General features: G+C 44.9%; 1 protein-coding gene across 4 annotated transcripts; it reads left to right on the top strand.

The window, feature by feature from the left end:
- Positions 1-2830: 2830 nt before the first annotated feature.
- On the top strand, positions 2831-17362 carry LOC105188905 (sex peptide receptor). 4 transcript variants are annotated; one of them, XM_011150608.2, is made up of 4 exons: positions 2831-3224; positions 4227-4299; positions 4895-6104; positions 16663-17362. In XM_011150608.2, exons 3-4 carry the CDS (start codon positions 5054-5056, stop codon positions 16875-16877), a joined length of 1266 nt encoding a protein of 421 aa, XP_011148910.1. In that variant the 5' UTR covers positions 2831-3224; positions 4227-4299; positions 4895-5053; the 3' UTR covers positions 16878-17362. The 4 variants fall into 4 exon arrangements, with proteins under 4 accessions (XP_011148910.1, XP_011148909.1, XP_011148911.1 ...); XM_011150607.2 differs by having other exon boundaries at positions 2831-3240; XM_011150609.2 differs by having other exon boundaries at positions 2831-3240; positions 4874-6104.
- Positions 17363-22019: the final 4657 nt, after the last annotated feature.

Raw genomic sequence — 22019 nt, 5'->3', positions numbered from 1 at the left:
CGACGAACGCGCGGCGTTGTGTGTGACGATAACGATTAACGGCGAGATTTAATGTCTCGGGATGCTGTTACGAATTGTCCTGCGCGCGACCGCGATTGTTACTGTCACGCGTGTTGGCGTCAGAGCCGTTCGATATTTCACAACGCCCTGCATTTCGCGACGACGAAAGAATGATAAATAGGAAGATTTATCTGGTCTGGTTTTAAATATGACCGCGGCAAGATTTGTCTTCTTCGTTAATTGAAACGACCGCGGGGCAAATTTATTCGCGTCGAAATTATATCGGTTTCATGGAACTTGAAATTCCCGATCCATTTGTGCCTCTTCGGTTTTGTGACCAGGGCTCGCGTACTTTCCACTTCGTTTCGCCCATTCGTTCTCCTGCGTTTTCCTGCGACCTCATGCATATTATACAGGTAACACTGGAAAGCTATTCACCGTATCCGTGAAACGAGAAAATTTATTTCCAGAATTTTTAACGACGAAATTACGTGATTATTTTTACATAGCAAAAGACTCACCGAGAGAGAGATGAAAGAAGAGTGAGTGAGGAGGAGGGGGTTGGAGAGGGCAGGATGGTCTGGAAAACCTATTTCTCCGATATTTTTAAATTGAGAAACAAAAGTTTCGAAACAAATTCATGTTCATTTCACTCTCCAGATTCACATACATAATTTTTAAATATCTATTAACATTTAAGCAAACACCGCACAGTTCTCGGGCTTTTAAAACTCTCGTTTCCTTCTTTTTTTTTTTCGAGTATGTATGCATCGTCGACTTCATCCACTTAGTCCGCGCGTTTAACACGAAACACGGGGTCTATTCAATTTTAAGTTATTTAATTTTCAGTTTCATTTATTTAATCCGCGGATTGCGTTTGCAATATGAGACGCGGATCAAAAAGTGCGCATTCAGCGGTAAATGCATAACGAGAGAAGCGGAATATTCCCGTGTCTACAACTGCAGTATATTCGCTCATCATCCCCAAAACCCTCAAAAACGTTCCAACTACCACGACTAAATTACCCGTGTAATTAATTAACCAAAGATACCAATCAACCGGACACTTTAGGCTCGTAGCCAACCGATCGCTCGCAAACTCTACTAATTACGTAGCGCCCGCGCCGTGTCAAAAACATTGAGGTATACGTATGTGTATGAAAATTCCGCACACGCCGCGTTCTCCATTAATCCGAAGTAAACACGACAAGAAGCGCCGAATTCCCGAGAGAACGGCCGAAATTCTCTTCCGTCGGGGATCGATAGGATCCTTACATCAAAGCCGCCTGCCAGGAGAAGCAGCGTAAATACGCAGCTAAATCTGAAAGACGAAAGGCAGACGTGCGGATGTAAAAAGAGCGAAACACACATTGGCGAACGAGAGGAAGCTCGCTTTAATGAAGATCAAGAGTCAAACTCGCATAAAGAAGGAGCGGGTAAAAGTAGGAGCGAGTACGCTAAACATAAAGATAAGGTAGTAGCTTGCTTGCATTACGAGGACGACAGCAAGCCGCCGACGACGACGACGACGACGACGACGACGACGACGACGACAATGATAACGACCAGGGACGGTGGCTTTTCCCGCCTCCGACGAAGAGAGAATCGAAGTCGTCTTGCAGCTAAGTAAGCCTCCGCCGACGACGCCTCCGTAACGTATGCCGACATTTTAATGGCGCATCTATTGTTGATGCGGGTTCCGTGCGAGTTATAGACTGCTTCCTTTTCCGTCGCAAGATGTAACGCGTCGGCACGATAAAATCGAGGCAACCTTTAAAAGGCTCAGACGTTCAGACGCTCGAGCGTTACACAAAATGTTGAAAAACAGATTTCATTTCAGGACTTTAGAGGAGCAGATAGTACTCATAAATAAAATGGAGGAAAAATGTCCTAATAAACATGGGTCAAAAAATTAATATTGTCGGAGTTATGAACAATTATTTATTTTAATTAAAGCAAGTGACTCAATCGCTTCTATTCGCTTTAATTTTTGTGTTCATTTAAAAAAATCTTTCCTCCGTATTGTGATACTTGCTCTTAAAGTTCTGAACCCTTTTTTCTAACACTCTGTATATGCATACAAATGTCTTCTTCTTGTTTCTTCCTTTTTCTACAAGAAGCTCGCCTCTTGGCATAACGAGCATGGTGAATGCGCATGAGAATATACAAAGATACGCGGCGAATGGCAAAGGATCCCTCGTCGAAGAGCAAGGGATAAGAATAAGGTTTGTTTTATCGCGGACCTGTGTGCGCACGGATACGCGATGCGATTTGACTTACGATATGCGACGTAATTCCCTTCATTCACTTTTCCAATTGTTCAGCGGACGGGAAGGGAAATCATGCAATATCGTAATAACGCTTATTTACGAGGGCGGTCCGATTCGTGTGTCTCAGTGCGCAAAGTCAAAACTTTTACGCGAGACTTGAGACTTTAAGCCTGTTCCCTTGCACCGTTTGTAACTTCTTCCATATAATCTGCCGTATAATCCAAGCGACATCCAAGAAGATATTTAGATCAAAACATCCAAGGAGGTTTTTAGATCCGCTACATGGATAACCCGGACTCTGTTCTCTTCCATGCAGACGCGAAGAATCGTTTTGATAAACAAGAAAGGACAGTGTTGGCAACAAAACAGGAGCAAAGGGAGGGGGTTGAGTGAAGCAGAGAAGAGTCGGGGATGGTGGAAGGGAGGAAGGGAGAGGAGAGAAGAAGCAAAATGAGAGAGAGAGAGAGAGAGAGAGAGAGAGACATAAAAGGAGACTAGAATAGAGAACTGGATCAACGCAGGCGCAAGAGCTATCCCATTCCAGCATACGAGGCGTCGCGACGCCTTTTCACTTCATTCGGCGTCCGGAGTCCGGACGCCAACTACGCTGACGTTTCTGCGAGATTACGCGACGTGCACCGCATTCGCGTCACCACCACCATTACCACCACCACCACCACCATCACCATCACCATCATCATTATCAGCATCGTCATCATCATCTTCATCATCACCATCATCATCATCATCATCATCATCATCACCATCTCACCACCATCGCCGCCACCGCAACGTCACGAGAAACAATCGTGCTGTGCCCGTAAGCGATGGGGGGAAATCACGAGAGAGATCGGTGCAACCGTAGAAACGGTCCGGGACAATCGAGGCATCCTAAAAGGAGATGAGCACGTGCGAATTAACCGATCGCGAATTAGCGATCCATCACGCTGGAATGTAATTTCGGCCAGCGGTAATCAAGAGAGAGAGAGAGAGAGAGAGAGAGAGAGAGAGAGAGAGAGAGAGAGAGAACTCAGGTTGAGTGATCAGTTGGAGGGGACGACAACTCGACCCCGGTGACGGTAGCGACAGAAGTGGAAAATCGCAAGCGGATGTTTGTGTACCTCCCGGTGGCGGATTGACGGTAATGCTCGATTCGTGCTCGAACGCTCGTAACGCTGTGTAGAAAGGTGCTTCCAAGTGATATTCGCGAATCCGTCGTTGTGCATGGCAGGGTGCGGCGGCGTTCACGATTAGCAGCCGGAAGGTCTCTCTCCTACTACGTGTGACACGTGTGTTACCGGCACGGTCACACGATTCGCGCGCGAACAATCGCGATTCCGCGACTTTGTGCGAAATCGCGCACGTGCTGAGCGTGCCGCTTTGAGAAAGACGGGCTGATTGCATTCAATGCATTCATCGCGATATCTATCGCGATATAATACAACATAGTGTCTTCCTAATCTTGGACCAATTGTTGAAAGGTACACAGGAGAGGTCGTCGCGGTTGCGGGACAGATAAAAACGCGAAACTCGTGCGGCAGAGAGAAATGGAAAATCTCGACTTTTCTTTCGTGCGACGTCAGTTTGCTGTACGTGCCAAATGCCGAAGTACGAGCTGTCCGTAATTTACACTGTAAATCTTGAGCCGCGAGTACACATTCATCCGTCACGTGCGTCGCGCTTTGGAAACGACAGATCGTGACTTGAACAATACGATAAATGCGATAAATATATTTCAGCGCAAATTTCACGATCTCTGTTAAAAACGTAAAATTTTCATCGAAGACACACTCGACTACAATCGCTCGCAAATTAGATCGATAAAGATACCTCAAACGCACGGTAACTGTACCTGTCTCCCTTTCTTCCCCCCCCCTCTCTCTCTCTCTCTCTCTCTCCCTCTCTCTCTCCACAGAACGAGAGCAAATCGTCTCAAAGTTATCGCGTAATTTCCAGTTCAAAGAATCCAGAAGAGTTATCACGTCTGCTTGGCGTTGGACCGGCGAACGACAACTTTTCCCTTCCGGCCGTGAGTAGTCAACCGAGACTGTAAAGCGGATCGACGGTGTGATGATCTATATACATATATTTTAACAAAGACGCCACGCGAAACGATAAACGGTATACGATATATACGCGAATAATCACGTTGTCGCGATCCGCCTTGTCGAAGAGACGACGGCGATAACATTTTCCCGCTCGCAGTGTGTGTGTGTGTGTGTATGTGTGTGTGCGTGCGTGCGTGCGTGCGTGCGTGCGTGCGTGCGTGAAAAGTGTGTCAAATGCTCCTGTTTATATAAATCTTCCTTGAAAGTTCGTTTCTCCACACACACACACACACACACACACATCCGAAATAATGATGACGGCGCCAAGCTGAAGATATTGAAAATTGAAGAAAATTATTGAAGAAAATCTCAAACGAGTATCGTCGATAATTTGACAATGTGATAATGTGTTTGTAGTCATAGATTTGGTCAGACGGCTAGCGGATGTGTCGTTGCTTGAGAAATCATCAGCACTGGCACCACCGCGCCGTCGATAGCGTCGTAGCATGACTGTCATCGATGTAACTCCATGTTGTGACAAAGTAATTAGTGTAGATTACTGTTCTTTAATACAAGAGCCGACTGCAACGAGGACGAGCACGAGCACGGCACACCGTCGTCGCTACGTAAACGATAGCGAGGACGGAAGGTTTTTCGCCGGTTGACCGGCACTACTCGACGACGGCCCGACTACCCGTCGACGATCAAGAAAGATTTGTCCGCACATCCGCAAAGATGAATTCCAGCCTCAGCCACGAGCCGCACGACAATCTCACGCGGTCGACACCGTTGGAGAGTACGGGCTACACGTGCGGCCCGAAACTCGAGTCCTTCCACAGCAGCTACGCCCAGGTGCACGGCTGGGCGAGTCTGCAGGTATGCGTATTCGGCTCGATCGCCAACGTCCTCAACATCGCCGTGTTGACCCGTCGCGAAATGCACTCGCCCACCAACATGATCCTCACCGGCCTCGCGGTGGCCGACCTCCTCGTGATGATCGAGTACATACCGTACGCGATCCACATGTATCTGTACCAGCGCTCCCGCAGGGACACTTTCACCTACGGCTGGGGCGTTTTCGTGCTGTTCCACTCCAACTTCGGCCAGGTCTGTCACACGATCTCGATCTGCCTGACAGTGACGCTGGCGATCTGGCGGTACATCGCGGTCGCGTATCCGCAGAAGAACCGCGAGTGGTGCAGCAACACCCGCACCGTGCTCACGATCGTCGGCGCTTATGTCTTCTGTCCGATACTGTGTGTACCGCTCTACGTCACCACCGAGGTGAGACCGCAGGTGGAGCTGTTGGACGAGGAGGGCATGAACGTGAACCTGACCAAGCTCAACGGCACCGCTTCACTCGACGGCGCTACCAACACCACGTTGTACTTTGTCAAGCTTACGGAAACCGCGAGGATGCACGCTGCGTTGAAGAAGATGAACTTTTGGATCTACAGCGTCGTGATCAAACTGATACCCTGCTTGGCGCTCACCGTGTTGAGCTTCAAGCTGATAAGGGTGCTGGTGGAGGCGAAGAGGCGGAGGAGAAAGCTCACCGCGAAGAACACCGACATCAAGATGAGTAACGGCAAGGACGGCTGCGAGAAGCCGTCGGGCAAGAAGAGGCGGAAAGGTGCCGATAAGGAGAAGCAGACCGACAGGACCACGAAGATGCTGTTAGCGGTGCTCGCATTGTTCCTCATCACGGAATTTCCACAGGGCATCCTGGGATTGTTCAGCGTTATTCTGGGCACGAGTTTCTTCAACACGTGCTACGTCATGCTGGGTAAGTTGAGAGAACATGCGCGTCACTGCTCAACCGCGCGAACATACTCGCGCGTAACCGCTTCGCGCGAATTCACTTGACGAGATCATCGAAATCTCGTCGTGACTGAACGCCTGAATTTCGAGATGACGGAGACGCGCAACGGTATCGCGCGCGCGCGCACTCGCGCAACCCCAGTTCCGGCTGAAATGATTCTTCCGGTTTCATCCGGAATTTTTTTTGTCAATGCATTTCACGTACTTGCCTGTTCCGGGTTCCGGGTTCCGAGTTTTCGATATCGATGTATTTCTAGTCGAATACGTTTATTCAGCTGCAACACGCCATCGCCGGAAATATTTCATACTTTTATAATAAATACTCGTGAATTCTTTATAATTGTATTTGTATTTTTCGGACGAATGTTTTGTTAGCCTTCCTCTTCATTTGTTTCAATCAACGGATTATACGGCGCTTTTATCGCCACGTATCTCCGCACGTGAATATCACATGCCAATTAAATATTTCTATATCTGATTATGTTTTTCACTTCTTTCTTTTTTTCTTTCTCTCTCTCTCTCTCTCTCTCTCTCTCTCTCTCTCTCTCTCTCTCTCTCTCTCTCTCTTTCTTTTTTCTTCTTTTAATTCCACGGCGATAATTTCTCGCAAAGGCAGCAAGTGCGCGATTGCATCGCACATTATACGGCTTTTCTATAATTAATGACCGTGTTAACAAAAATTTAATCGCTCAGCTAAAAGAGCGAAGGCCCACCAGAGGTAAATTTCATGAGGTAGTACCGTGGAAATAAATCGCCGAGTTAAATCGTTATAAAGGAAACGTTATCTCCTCCTCGTTTCAATATCTTCGCGTGATACGCGAGATCCGCGAGAGAAAAGAGCTCTCGAACAAAAACCTCGTTAAAATTAAAAATTTTCCTTAGAAGTCGAGAAAACTTGTGAATGTGTGTGTGTCGCCGATTTTATCGAGACATCGGAATGGACTTACACGTGCAGATAAATATAGATAAACGCCTATTAAATCGCACGATTTAAAGAAAAGAAATCAATTTAAAAAGATTTACAGAATTACAGGATTATAATGTAGAGAAATGTCCGTTCAATCTAATCTTCAGTACGTTACTTGCGTAAGTCTCTTGCGTCATTCTGTGCTTGTCATTAATGACGATACCAGTGATAATGATTATAACGCGTATAACGACGTAATAGTTCACGTGAACGGTCATTAGTCTCTACTATGGACCAATCCACTCCTATTAAAAATATACGATGATGAAAGGGGGTCTAACCACCCTTGTTACAACGGTATATTAAAACAGGGCTCGGTGAAAAAAATTACGCCGACGCGTAAATAAGCGCGTGTTTATGATTCGAAAATAGAGAGGCGATCTGATTTCAAGCTACGATTACGGTGACGAGAATCTCGAATTTTTCCGATCTCTTGGGCACTCACTCGGTTCGCGGATTTGTCTGTGCTAGCTAGCGGTCGCTAAACATTTCGAGTTAATACGCGAGCTGTAAAAAAAGAAAAAAAGAACGCTCAACGTTTGTATAGTAAAACGTATAAAACTTGAATCGTAAAAGTTCTTATCACCAGCAAAGAGAGAAAGAGAAAGAGGAGAAGGGGGAGAAGACTGCTCATTGCGCAAAAAACGACACAGTCCGATATATAAGGGAGAGTGCCCCATTTTAAAGTTTAGCTTAATTCAACGTATCTTTAGGAAAGCATTTAAGAAAGAAAATGTTTTGAAAAAAAGTCGTTTGGTTTGAAGGAAGCACAAGACAGCGATGTCACTTTGTTTATAGATTTTGGCGCTGCTTTCGAGATATTTACTGATTACCTTAATTTTCTTAAATGGACACTTCAATTTTTTATTACATTATTTTTTCTACTGATTAATTTGTGTGAGTAACTCTTGTTCGAAATATTCTTCTTATATGCCTAATATTTTTGAAATATTTAAGGAAAACTTGGTAACTTATATATATGTATATGTGGTATACCATGCTCCATATATGTACGAGTATATATATATATATTTTTTTTTTTTTATATATACGAGCGTATGAACATATACATGTATGTATGTGTATAATATTTGAAAGGAAATTTTTATTAAATGTGATCTTTGCGTCGCGGATAATAATCGGTGCGATAACGTTTCGTGAAGAAGCGCGCGGAATGATAAATCATCGACGTTTTCCCCTTCGTTAATCGAAGGCGAAATATCTAAAGATGCACGAAATATTTAAAAGCATCGAGTGAAGCTGAAAAGTACGCGGCTGTCTGTGGGAAATTTTTCATCGGAAAACCCGGCAGGAGGGAAAGAAAGTCAGGGAACATGGAATCTTCAAATTTGCCCTCATTTCGCTTACACGTAACGCGGCGAAAGCAAAACTTTTATGTTCGACGATAAATTGCGACGTCGTGAGGAAAAAAAAATAAGAGGAAACTGCCAAATTCATCATGCGTAGGCCGCTGTATGCAATAAACGTCTTCTACGGTATTATTTAAATAGCTCGTAATAAAGCTTTAGATTGTTAGAAAATAGAAGGTCGATAAAAGGGAACAGCGTTTATTACCAGATGTCGACGATTCGCGAACATCTCAAAGTTATTTGACGGACTGAAAATCCGCAAAGAAAATCCAGATCCTATCGCTGTGATTCACACTGTCACGTCGTATCAAATAAAATCCGGTAAATTATTTCAAGAAACGACATGCTTTTTTTTTTTTTTTCATAAAAAGCATGCATCCTGAAGGAAATTACGGCGGTGACCCATTTTTCGGGTTATATCAAGGGTTACAAGTTGTTGTCTCTTTGGTCTTGACAATCCAGTTATCCAGGTAACACGCTCGCACTTTTGTAAAAATAGCTATACAGATAAGATAATATACGAAAAAGGCTGATGCTTTACCGCGACTTAAAGCTTTTATGCGCGCGATTTATGAATATCCTTCAGTCATGAATTTCATCCGTATTTGGTAAAAAAACTGTTGGTAAAACACACATTGGAGGTTGGCGATGGAGAGTGAATTACGTCCGAATGTGATGACGGAAACATAATAAATCTTCGTTAATTTCGTCTGACAGACGCTTGACGGGAAATTTATCGTTCCTTTTGCACGTGACCGCGATCGCCTACTGAATAAAAAATGTTATTAGCCTTATGAGACTTCAGAGAATTCAAAGAGATACGTACGATACGCACATTCGGACTTTGTGAAACGTAGTCTCGCGAAAATTTCCAAATATCTCACTGTTGAAAAAAATCGCCAAACGTGTCCGAAAACTGTCGTGCCTGCCAAATTTCTGCGAATCCTGCGAATGACAGGCAATTTCTACGCGGATTCATCTGCGCGTCCACGCTTTTGATACGCAACTGTCGAGTAACCGAGAGGTTACATTTGTATTCTATCTCCGTATTGGTATGTTCTGATTAACACGTGTACTCTCGCGAATGTTGCGGCCGTATATATAAATGTAGTCTCTGTAGCTAACGTTGCTAAAGCACAGGCCACCGAGCATCGCGTATTCAACGCGTCGATACATTACATGCGCCGTACAGTGGACGTATGTATAACCCACCGTCCTTTTAATTTAAATGAGAGATTCTTTGTGCGAGATACAAATTTTTATTTTGACCGGATAAGTCGATACGAAAATTTCGAAATGTTACGCGAAGCACTTTACGACGCAAGCACGTTAATTAAATGTCAAACTTGCCGGACTTGCCATCGATCCTTTCTGCGATTCGTTTTTACAACGTCATCTCCAATGACCGTCGATCGCGGAGAGATAATTAGAAATTTTCAACGTGAAGAAGGTTGAAGGTGGAAGGTGGTTGTTTGAAGAAATCATTCGTACTGAACTGAAACGTGAAGGAGAGAGTTTTCCATTTCCGCTACGCAATACACAATACAGTCGGAATATAGGAATGTGTATCGGAAAAAGAAAACAGAATGGTAATAATTGGATTGACCATGCGATCCGTCTATGCGACTAATCATTTTCTCATAACGTCGAAAATTGCGCGTAGTCATTTTTGCATAAGACTAATTAAACTTTTGTGTCTACAGTTTGCTGAAACTGTCCAAGTTTGCTGAAACTAATTCCACGCTGGTTTGCTCGGACATGCCGAGTTCGCGATCTCAGTGAACGGAAATATATATATATATGCCATTCGCCGGTTCATTAGCGCAAGTAGAATATATATTTTACACGATTTTCGCAATAGCGAATTCGCGGAGTCGATCCGTCGAATTTCGATGCGCGATACGCGAGAAACGTTAGGCGCGAGAAAAGATCGGAAATTTCACATCTCACATGTATCGCTTTCAACGACGCGCAACGTATCGCGCAAACATCTCAGCAGAAGTGACATGTGTACACATAGGCGCGTCGGCTTTTCTTTGCGGAAAAAGAAAAAAGAACACACGGCGATTATTTGCATACAATTGTCTTACTGCCGAAAACTCAGCGGGTGAAATGCCTTAACGCCTTAACATTCTCATACACATTTCACAGGATTATTCTGACAAAACGCCAGAGAGTACATACACGCGAAAAGAAAAAGACGCTGCATAAATAAGCCACTTGCCGGGCAAAATGGAGCGCGAACGCGACGGCGCTCGAGCGATGCGATGCGATGCGATGTGATGCGATGCGATGCGATGCGATGCGATGCGATGCGCGCGAGCGAGCGAATGAGAATGAAAATTCCAAATATAAAACGCTGCAACCCGCGCAACCTTACTCTGCCTCGACCTGCCCCCAACAACTACACCGATAAATGGAAAATAAAAATGAGAAAGCAATAAGAAGAGAAACGCGGAAACTCCGCGGATGAACTCCCACGTGCGCCACGTGCGGCATCTCCGAGAAGTCATCCAATAAATTTCAGCCGTGCTGTGTGAACGTATATGATGAGAACGAGAGAGAGAGAGAGAGAGAGAGAGAGAGAGAGAGAGAGAGAGAGAGAGAGAGAGAGAGAGAGAGAGAGAGAGAGAGAGAGCGAGCGCAATAACAACTCATCGGCATAATTCACACCATTTGTGAGGCATTTGTGGTATCGACGCTATTAACTTTCTCGCACTCTCGCGACTCGGCAGAGCGCGTATTATGCATATTATGCACGGCACTTCGTATTGAATGGTACTTTCGAGCCTATTAACGCGACATTAACGGGCAGTTCTCATTTCGCGCACCGTAGCGGTGGCGGTGCGGCATGGTTCTTAAACTCCCCGCGAACTGCACTTTGCGCTTGTCAACAAAGCTCGTAATTTAGAAGCAACAAACGCCGCCTACGACAAATAAAAATAAAAACGGCTTCGCCTACGACGGTCGTAGGCGTCGGATATCATCGGTTTCCTTACGCAATCGTCGTTAAAATTGCGCTCGATCAGTAAGCTTAAATAATAGCCTCATCTCGAAACAATGGGACGGAGGATGAATGCGAGACCTTCGCGTAACGTAACGACGGCGACGCGACGAGAACGCGAACTGAAAGATAAGAGAACTAATGGCGTCTCGATATTTAATTACGACGAGGTGACGAGGCTGACAAACGAGGTAGCGTTTTTCTTCTTAACCGATTCTGTTCATTTCTAGTAGTAGGATAATTTAAATTATTAAGTAAGTTATTCCTAATAATTATAATTCTCTAATAATTATCTCTCTAATCTAAAGTAATGAGCGTGCTAAAGAGCGTCACGTCTTTATTTTGACACGTGTAGTGTGCGCAATAGTGGGCACTGTTGTATACTGTGATGTGAGAGCGAAGAGAAAGAAGTCTACTGATTCCGCGACAACTCCGCGACTGACATAAACGCGATATCACGTCGCGCGTTATAGCTCGCGCACGCTAGTGGGAATAATGAGTACGATGTAGCGCATGAGGGATGGACACGAAGAAGAGCCATGGCTCATGAATAATAATAATAATAATAATAATAATAATAATAATAATAATAATAATAATAATAATAATAACTCGGCTCGTATCTTCCTGCGCTGCGGCCTCCTGCTCCGCTAACCAACGATAAACAGCTAACGAAATTGCGAGTAAAAATTACACGCTGTAAAAGTCGGCAGCGCGATGCAGATGTGTGTGCTTTCCTTCAGACATCCATCGCGCTTGAAAATGTACGTGCACGCTTCTCTGTTCATACATATTTCTACTTGGCTGATGTATACTTGGCCTGCACGGTACATGGAACAATTCAATCTATCCCCTTGATAGCTCGCTAACTCGCTCGATACTTGATCTTTCGTCGGGAGGCAAGTGCGTAACGTCGAAAAATAATGGATACGCTGTGTAACACGCGATACGCGTTCACGATCGCGCAATCGCGCAATGAAATACGCGAAGTGACGTTAAACGTCTCTCGTTGAACGTCTAATTCATTTCTCTCTAGACGCCTGACCCCCTGGGAATTCTGTTTTACAAGTCTCGTTGTTTGATTTTAGATATTCGGAAATTCGTGCCGATATAGGGAGAATATATATGTCGTCCCTATTATCATGCCGGCTGCTAATAATTGTACCACTTTTATACTTTTGATAGAAAATAGCTGAAGGCCTAACAGTTATTATGTGAGGTTCGTCGCATAATATATTTTGCGCAAACTACCGACCGCATTATTGTCTCATTAGCCTCGTTCATCGTCAAACTTTAATGAAATATTTTGAATGGCGGGTATTGTTCTCTCGCCCCTCCCCTGGGACTTAATAACAGCTGAGAAACATCTCCGTCTCTTTGAGAGAGACCCCAGACGAAAAATATCTTCCAATTGATCCACGCGAATCGTATAATATTTTGCAAGACCCGATAATTTGAGGAGCTCCCTAATTGGATTATTTCGGTTTGCCGAAGCGTCTCTAGTAATATCGCGCGTTAAAGATCATCGCGCGAAAGTTTGAACGAATGGACTGTCTCTTTTACGATCCCATCAAGAAGGAAAGACTACGGTCGGGGCCACTGGCCTTCAACTGGTCGACGATCTTTGTACACTTCGTAAATTGTAACGGCGAATTGTAAAGTTACGTTGGTAAGCAAACGGTAGATTCGAGCAAATCACAATGTGCGCGCGCGCGCGCTCGTTCGCGCGGAAACATTTGAAAAAACGGCTACAACGCGAACCCTCGGCTATAACGAGACACGTTGGACGCTCTGCACGCTCGACGTCTCGCATCGAGCTATCGAGACACCGAATTGAGCTTTACGAACGGTGCGGGAACGTGTGCGTGCGAGCGAAGAAAGGTGCGATGTATCTTTCCAGTCCGATTGACCGGACTGACTCTGAGATCCTGAGCAAAACATTTTCCCTGTGATCGCAGGGAATGATTATATAAACTAATATACTTAATGATAAAGGTTGCGCACAGGCGGCGCCTCATCTGCGCTCTCTACTCCGGTCTCTGTTCTTACGACTTGCACCGGCGCTAATTGAGGATCACTTGAAACGCGCTTACCGAGCATTTTGCGAATCCCATTGAAGGGAAGAACAGCCCGTTTCCGTTCCCTTTCTCTCTGCGCGTATAAGAACAATCGTTTGATGTTGCAAAAACGTCGGAACTCGACGACGATGAGAACGCGCTACGGAGCTCCGTGATTTTCTCCAAAGTACCGCGCAATCTCATTAAAAGCTCACGGAATCGTCTAATTGTATATGTGCATGAAACACGAGATCGTCGCTGATTAATGATTTCTCTGATCGATGGCTAGCTTATTTGTGTCATTATTAAATCTCTCTCTCTCTCTCTCTCTCTCTCTCTCTCTCGGTGGCGGCGGCGGCGGCGGCGGCAGCGGTTACCTCGTTATACTGCAATAACAGAAGCTTTTTACAATGTAAACACCAACGTAACGTTGAGTTGTGTGCTTAATGGTAGAATAGCACCTTTTCAAACACTGCGAGATTGCGGCGTGGTAACAAGTAATCCTGAAATCAGACGTAATACAGGCTCTGTTACAAGCAGCTCTGTGTTACGAGTTCTAATTATAATTGCAACTCTAAAATTGCTATAGCTGTCCGATATATCGCGGTCCCCTCATCGGTGAACCCCCTCATAACCATTCTAATGCAGCAGCAACCCGCAAATATGATCCCGGACAAATTTATGTCTGTCCATGTTTATGTGCAACTGTAAACTTACAGTCCTTATGATAACGCCCTTCCCCCTACTTTTGCACGACACGTAACGTTGCACCGTGAATATATATATATATATATATATATATATATATTCGACACGAATGGAAATTAGCACGAAAGCTCGCGCACACCGGGTCCAACACACTTTGACATTCACCCCTCCCGATCCTTCCAAGTACTCTATCGCGAAAGGCTTCCTGTTATTTCTCGACAATCACGCAAAACTTGGCGCTAAACGTCGCGTGAAACTGTATGTCGTTCGCGCATCCGGGCGAACGACATACAATTTGCCTGGAATTATCCACGGCTCGCAACGCCGCGCGCGCGCACGCACGTTCAAATTGCACGACGCGGATTATACGCGATTACGCCTGTGTAATAATAATCTGTGTAAAACTCTGAAATCGAAAGATCACAAGGAAGACAAAGAGAAAAAAAGATAGAGAAAGAGAGAGAGAGAGAGAGAGAGAGAGAGAGAGAGAGAGAGAGAGAGTGATAGTCGCACACGTTCCCCGCGCACATAGTGCAAGGTCGATTGCAGCCTCCGTCGATCTCCAAAGAGAGTTTTTCGCTCGCCGAGACAAACGGTCGATCCCCTTTTACCCAGGGGAACGTCGCGTAACGGCCGTTGGATACGGCCACGGAACGAAAAGGTAAAATAGCATTATACGCAAAAGCGACTTCAGCGTCGTTAAGAAAATTGGATCAAATCTGCATCAGTTTCTATTGACTCGACGACAGGCGATGCTGATTCACTTACACGAGCGCGTAGCAGTACGCGTCGACAGAAACGCAGCGCGCCGCTCGCGGCCGAGGACGACGCTCGAACGAGAGTGAGAGAGAGAGAGAGAGAGAGAGAGAGAGAGAGAAAGAGAGAGAGAGAGAGAGAAAGAGAGAGAGAGAGAAAGAGAGAGAGAGAGAGAGAGAGAGTGAGAGAGAGAGTGAGAGAGAGAGAGAGAAAGAGAAAAGTATGGCACGAGAAAAATTTTTCTTCAAACACACAATCTATATTATTTGTCTTTTAATAGTAACCAGAGAGATACACGATCATGCCATGCACGAGTACGAGGGTAGTTAAAGCACCGCGAGCTACAAAACCGCCGATGCTGCGCAGAGTAACAGATTATGCGCGCGGGGTAGGCGCGGGTAATGCGAAAATCAAATCGTATTTAAACGACCAAGCAACGAGAGCCTCTGTCGGCTTTGTCGGCTCGAATATAATCAAAATTTAACCACCGCATCGGATATTCGTGTTGTGACATTCGCGATAAAATGTGGTCGCGTATTATTATAATGTGAGGATTACGAGCCATTAAAATTCGCGTGGCGCATGAAGTATAATACGTATATAGGCGCGATGAAGCCACTGTTAAAAAGCGCTCTCCAAGTATCGCACAGTGTAGCGCACAGAATACTGCGCGAAATATCGCGAAATATTCAACTGTCGCACGCGGGAGAGATCCATCATAAGGGTATCATAGTTTAATGAAGGCTGTGTGTACCGTGTGTACTGTGTGTAATGAAAAAAAATCTGCGCGTTTCACCGAGCTCGTCGGAAGAATTCGGGACGGCACGTGAAAACTTCCGTTCAATCTCGGAAATGTGCCGGGGACGTGGAATGTGTTATCCCGCCACGTTGCATGGCTCACGCGTATCAAGCGTTACAAATATACGTCCCTTTATTTATGACATTCCGTACGTCACGTCCGCATGAAGAGGAGGAGAAGGAGCGCGCGCGAAAGTGTATTTCTCTTATTTCGTCGTATGTCGTTTATTCGCCGACCGAAATCAACTGCCTCGTCGAAATCAACCGCCTGTCTCTAACTTTTCCTAAAGACGCTAAGACCGGACGAGTTGGGCGAAAACTCGGAGGAATAAAGCGGACTGCGATATCTTTAATATTCTTTAATATTGTATGCAAATAAGACCGAGCAGAAGAGGTAGGATGAACAATGGAGTACCACCGAAAAGAAACGCACACACACACACACACACACAGTAGAGGATAAAGACGCGCGCCCTCGGAAGAAGAAACGAGAAGTAGGGGGGGGGGGGAGGGAGAGAAGAGGCTTCTTGCGCGCGGAAATTGCGGAAGGAAACTTTATTTGTCGCCTCCGGATAAAGTCGCGCACCCTCGTCCCTTTTGAAATTTATCGCTATGGGCTCTCGGGCGGGAGGACGAAATATCTCGAAAGTGTTTACGCGCAGCGATTCCGCGCTCTCTCGATCGGAAAGCAAAAGCTGTCCCCACGCTAAGCACGACAGTTTAAAAATCTCACTCGAGTGTCTCTCGGAGTCTCGCGACATGGCGACGACAAGAGACGCTCGGACATATAATACGCGCGCGCTTATAATTCGGAAACTTTAAGTTAATCGTACTAATCCTCTTTTACCTCCCTTCTCCAACAGGCGACGTGATAGACATCTTGACGCTCATAAACTCGGCCATCAATTTCATCCTGTACTGCGCCATGAGTCGGCAATTCCGGACAACGTTCAACCAGCTGTTTTGTAGCCGACTGTGGCGACTGATCGGCAGGTGGATGCCGGTGCCGCATCAGCCGATGGAGAACAACGGGATAACCGGGACCAATCACACGATAACCCAGGTCACTCAAGTCTAGCGTCGAAGAGACCGACGAGCTCTTTGCTATCCGCTGTAAGAAAAGTGCCGACTGGCTGATTGCCTCCCTTTTTATCCGACACACGTACTCGAGCTCGGATTCGCGACTTTGAAAGAACGTTTTCTCAAATTGATTCCGTTTCCTCCCTGCCGCACTCCGCGGCACCTCTCTCTCTCTCTCTCTCTGTCTACCCTCTCCGTCGTCGCCGGACTGCTTTGTGTCGCCGCGCACTGCTTTCTCGCGCGAACAACGAAGAAAAAAAGATGAGATTTATTTGCTAACCACCTTCCCCTCCCGTGTGCCAGTGTCTACTGATTGCGACACTGCAAACTTTACAAACTGTTGGAACATGTGTGTTCCCATGACGAAGAGAACACCGCCGCCGTTTTCGAGGACACTCGGCAAATCTCGAGTGCGTTACAAATATTTACCTCGATTGGCCGACCCACTTCCTTCCAGCGCGTTTTTCTTTTTTTTTTTTTTTTTTTAATTTTGCTGCTTATACCTGTAATCCTGCGATCAATCAGCAGCGGCGCGTGCAGCCGTCGATGAAAAGTACGCACAATTATGTTACATCAGTCCACAAGTATGTATACACGCGTGCATTAATTCGCGCCACGAGAGGAGAAGCTTTGTTCCTCCACTCCGGTCGTCATTTTCCAGCAGCTGTTGCCAGAAACCAGCCGAGTCTGGCGCGAAATGTAAATGAACCTCAGCATGATGACTCGTACGTGTTCCTCCCCCCCCCTCCTCCCTCTCTCGGCCTGTTGGCAAAAACTTTTTTATAATATTCCGAAGAAACACGTTGACCTTAGAGAGACATCTGTTGTTTGGAATCACGTCTTCTTTTCATAATTTCGCGCTAGACCCAGCTGGCCTCTGACAACTGGTCGACCGAGAATAACGGCCGGAATGGGGAAACGACGACACTTCTCCTCTCGTGGCGCGAATTAGCGCACGTGGCTGCACACAGATACATTTCCGCGATAGAGAACATGAGTGAAAGCGTCTACTCGCGCTACGAATTCTTATCATTGTCAGAGTCGCGAGTTTACAATGGAAACCGATTTAGTATGCAAATACGATTACGAGAGATCCTTGTCCCTGTCTATCTTTGGAGAATCAAACATTTATCAATTCTGCAAACGATGAAGACAGACAATGAGCAATGAGACGACAATTATGACTGCAGTGTGCATTCGTAAGGCGCGATTTGTTTTTAAGAGTTGATTAAAAATTTTTAGTTGAGAAAACGTTTTGCAATTACGGTGAAATAACGTTGCATCGAAAATAACATCGCTAATAGGTAAAAATAATAATTGTACACACACACATATACATATATATATATATATATATATATATATATATACATATATGCATATATTTAGAGACACGATGCCGATTTAGAACAAAATATATTTTTTACTTATTAAAAAACTTTTAATTAATACCACGGAGGTAGGTACACCTATCGGATTTTGTTAAAAATATTCATCGCAAATTACGAATTGTGCGCGGAATAATAAACGTAAGTAACAAGTTGATTTTATATACGCAGAATGAGATGTTGCGTTGAATGCTCTCTCTGAGAGGGTAAAATAATTAAATACTCCCTCTAATTACATATGGAATAATGCGAAAATTGGTGTCATGTTTTTGCCGACTCACGAAACAGATAGACGACTTCGTCGCAGGATTATGCGAGAACGGAGCAGCGGGATGAAAGCGTGCGTAGTGATTAACATAATTAACGATGCAATGCGAGATGTAGGAATTCCGTCGTGTAAAGGGGCAGTTTCACCTCGCTATTCACGTTTATGCACATTCAGGAGTTGAATATTAAAAAATCTATCTCGTCTACGCAATTTCTTTCTCCTTTCCTCAGGATGCATGCGAATTATACTCGCAATTTGTTTTTAAAAAAACTTTGTTCTTAAAAAACGAGAGAGAGAGAGAGAGAGAGAGAGAGAGAGAGAGAGAGAAGAAAGGAATAAAGCAAAACCCGTCCCGCAAACTGTTTCTTCTTGTCCCTTCGAAGCGAGAAAGTATTCGCACGTACCTCGCCGTCAAGAGCGCGTTCACCAGTCTCTTTGAAATCGTCGAGCGCGCATTCCGATTGGAAATTCTTTTCAGCCGGTAATGAATCGGCCCGCTCAGTGAAATGTCACAGAGCGCCGAGCTCCGTGTGCGCGTAGCAGCGCGCACGATTAACATTCGCCGAAATATAACAAATATAACAAGCGAACGTCGAGGAACAAGAGATAAACCCCGACTGTTCTCGACTCCAAGCGTGCGGCCGTGTCGCTCAAACGAATAGTCGCTAATCGAATCGTCGCGTTCGCGACTCGGGCTCGCATTTTTTGTGGCGACCGGGCTAAGCTCGATATCTCGCGTCGATGGTCGAGCGCGGGAATTCGGGCGAGGACGGATGATGCGTGAAATAAAAATCTGCGGGCTGTGATAAATTGGAGCTCGCTTAAAATCGCCGTCAGCCTCTGCCTCGCCGAGCAACCAAAGCGCTCCTGTGCGCGAGCCAAATCGCCGCAATTAACATGCAACGGCGACTGATAGCCGCAATTATTCGTCGCCTTCCATTTCGCGGCGAACTTTTCGCGTCTTGAATGGAACTTGAGTGAAATTGCTTCCGCACGAAACCAGCAAGAGCTGGTAATAAAGCATATTACGTAATATCGGCCAACGTTAGTTTTCATTTATTCGAGCTTTATTATTCATTTGAGTGTGCGCCCCATGGGCGAACTTGATAAATTGTCGCGAATAATTGTCCACCGCGCCGTATATATTATATATCGCAATTTTATTTCTTCATTTGTCGTGATAGCTTTTGGTCAAGATAGATTTTCATTGGTCCCTCGTTTGCACATGTTATCTCAGCTCGAATTGTATTACCGACGGTATTACATAGTTGATCCTGCGATAGATAGAAAGAGGAGGGGCAGGAGGAAGAGGAAGAGAGTCCCAAATCGTAAACAAATCAAAATCCGATTCTTAGGCTCCAGGCGTCTAGGCGCGGAATTGAATGAATAATTTTGTTCCATTTCCTCGGCTCCTCCAATTCCTCCAATTTATCGGTGGAAAATGAACGTGATTTCCCTCCCGGTGGTAAAAGCACCTCGATTAAGGAATTATAGTCTATTATAGTCAACGAAATACGAACTCGCGCCCGGCTGGATATTTCTCCCTGCGAGAAACAGATGATGTCCTCTTTTAGTCAGGACGACTACACGATGAGTGTAGCATATATCATCCATGTTAAGCTCATTTCCGCGCCGGCGGCGGAACGGAACGTTATCCCTAGCGCAATCTCGTAATAACAGAAGATAACGTTAGGCGCTGCGAGTAATGTTCCCCTCTCGTGAAAGAGAATCATTAGCGGAACCGTTGGCAGAAGAAACAACACAAACACACCGCCCGGAAAGAAAGAGAGGAATGTCAACGCCGTTGTCATCCTATGGACTTCGTGTTTGCAGCGAATAGCAAAGTCGTTCGTCGGTCCCCCCGCGATGGGAATTGATAGTAGTAGCTGATAGCTGATGAGAATCGTGTGTTGGATCGGAACGGTTCTCGTTTAAACGATGCGTCGCGAGCTGCAAGCTTTTGGAGGATCGTTTGCGAATAGATATGTCACGAATAGATGTTTGTTCGGTGAGAGAGAGAGAGAGAGAGAGAGAGAGAGAGAGAGAGAGAGAGAGAGAGAGAGAGAGGGAGAGAGGGAAAAATAGAAATGAGAGAAAGGGAGAAAAACAGAGAAGAAGAAAAATGTTTCGTAGAGAGAACCGCGAGAGAAAACTGCGGTGTTAGATTGAAAGCTAATTATGGGGATCAATTGGTGGATTCGTGTTTCACGAAGCCTTTTCACAACACCGAGCTAACAAAGATGTGCTCCTCATTTTCAAAGACATTGATTTCCCAGTCTTTTGTCTCGTGTTTCTCGCGAAAGTGATACTATACCGTGTAAAGTGCTCGCGCAAACGCGAGAACGAAGAGAGCGTGGGACAGAGAGGAATAAATAAGCTGCTGATACTATCCGAAAAGGAAAGAGATGTATTCAGCAGAGATGAGGGGGAGGAAAAAGAGAGGCTTTGAAGCGCGAAGAAAAACTTGCTAAATGTCACATCAAATTATTTCAAATGTTGTAAATATAAATGTTTATTGAAAGAGAAAATACGTGTACGCAAGTCTTGTTCTATTAAATTTTTAATATCCTTTTTTCTTCTTTCTTTTATATTTTTCGTTTAACATGAGTGATCACATTTCCGCGCGTGCGTGTGTGTGTGTGTGCGTGTACGCGCGCGCGCGCGAGCGCGCGTGTGTACGTGTCTGTATGTTATTTTATACGAAACGCAGCAATGTCAAATTTATAATTCTGTTCCATTAGTCGCGTGAGTGAATTATCATTGCGTTATCATTGATGTCACGATAACGTGACATTTATCTCGCCACGAAATTAATATTAATTATAGAAATTAATATTTTTTGGACAAAATGTTGTATACTTACTGTCATCTTTATTCGGATATGTCAATTTCTATGTTACATTCATGGATAAAAACGGAAAAGTGATAAATGTTCAACTACGGTAAAATATAAGCCATTATTGTTGTATATACTATAAGTCGGGTATACGTAAGATTACGAAAGATACACTGCACACGAAAATTGACACGAAACACGATGTAGAAAGTGAGAGTAAGCGGAAATTAACATTCTTCTATTCGTGCAACGACCGTATGTCTAGTCTCTTGTCACTGACACTTTGAATATTCACTAAAATTATACGACATATCGAATTTTTTAATAAAAGGATATTATTTTCAGGGGAATGCCACACGCATGTCTTCTTCTAACAATTAGCTTGCCGTAACGAACTAATTAATAATTGCAAGTGACAATTAAGAACTAATGTGCGTGACGATGAAATTGCTTCGAGGGAGAGAAAGAAGAGAGAGGAGAGAAAAATTTCGTTTCATTTCGTTACCTTGACTAACCTTTTTCGTACTTGACACAACGAGCGTACGTAATGGACGTGGGGAACAATGTTATTATATCAGCGTAACAGCGGTATCGTTCCTGACGTACGTTCAAGTAATTTTCAACACGGCCGAATGTCGCTCTTATCGG

This window comes from Harpegnathos saltator, unplaced genomic scaffold (genome assembly GCF_003227715.2).
Source record: "Harpegnathos saltator strain DR-91 unplaced genomic scaffold, Hsal_v8.6 scaffold224, whole genome shotgun sequence".
NCBI lineage: Eukaryota > Metazoa > Arthropoda > Insecta > Hymenoptera > Formicidae > Harpegnathos > Harpegnathos saltator.
The sequence above is the reverse complement of the archived record's forward strand: the minus strand, read 5'-3'. Positions and strand labels throughout refer to the sequence as shown.

What these genes read in the sequence shown, in the direction of transcription:
- LOC105188905 (XM_011150608.2), top strand. Translation starts at nt 5,054, where the DNA reads ATGAATTCCAGCCTCAGCCACGAGCCGCACGACAATCTCACGCGGTCG. An exon ending in CACGTGCTACGTCATGCTGG is followed by an intron (nt 6,105 to 16,662) that starts GTAAGTTGAGAG and finishes CTTCTCCAACAG; the next exon opens with GCGACGTGATAGACATCTTG.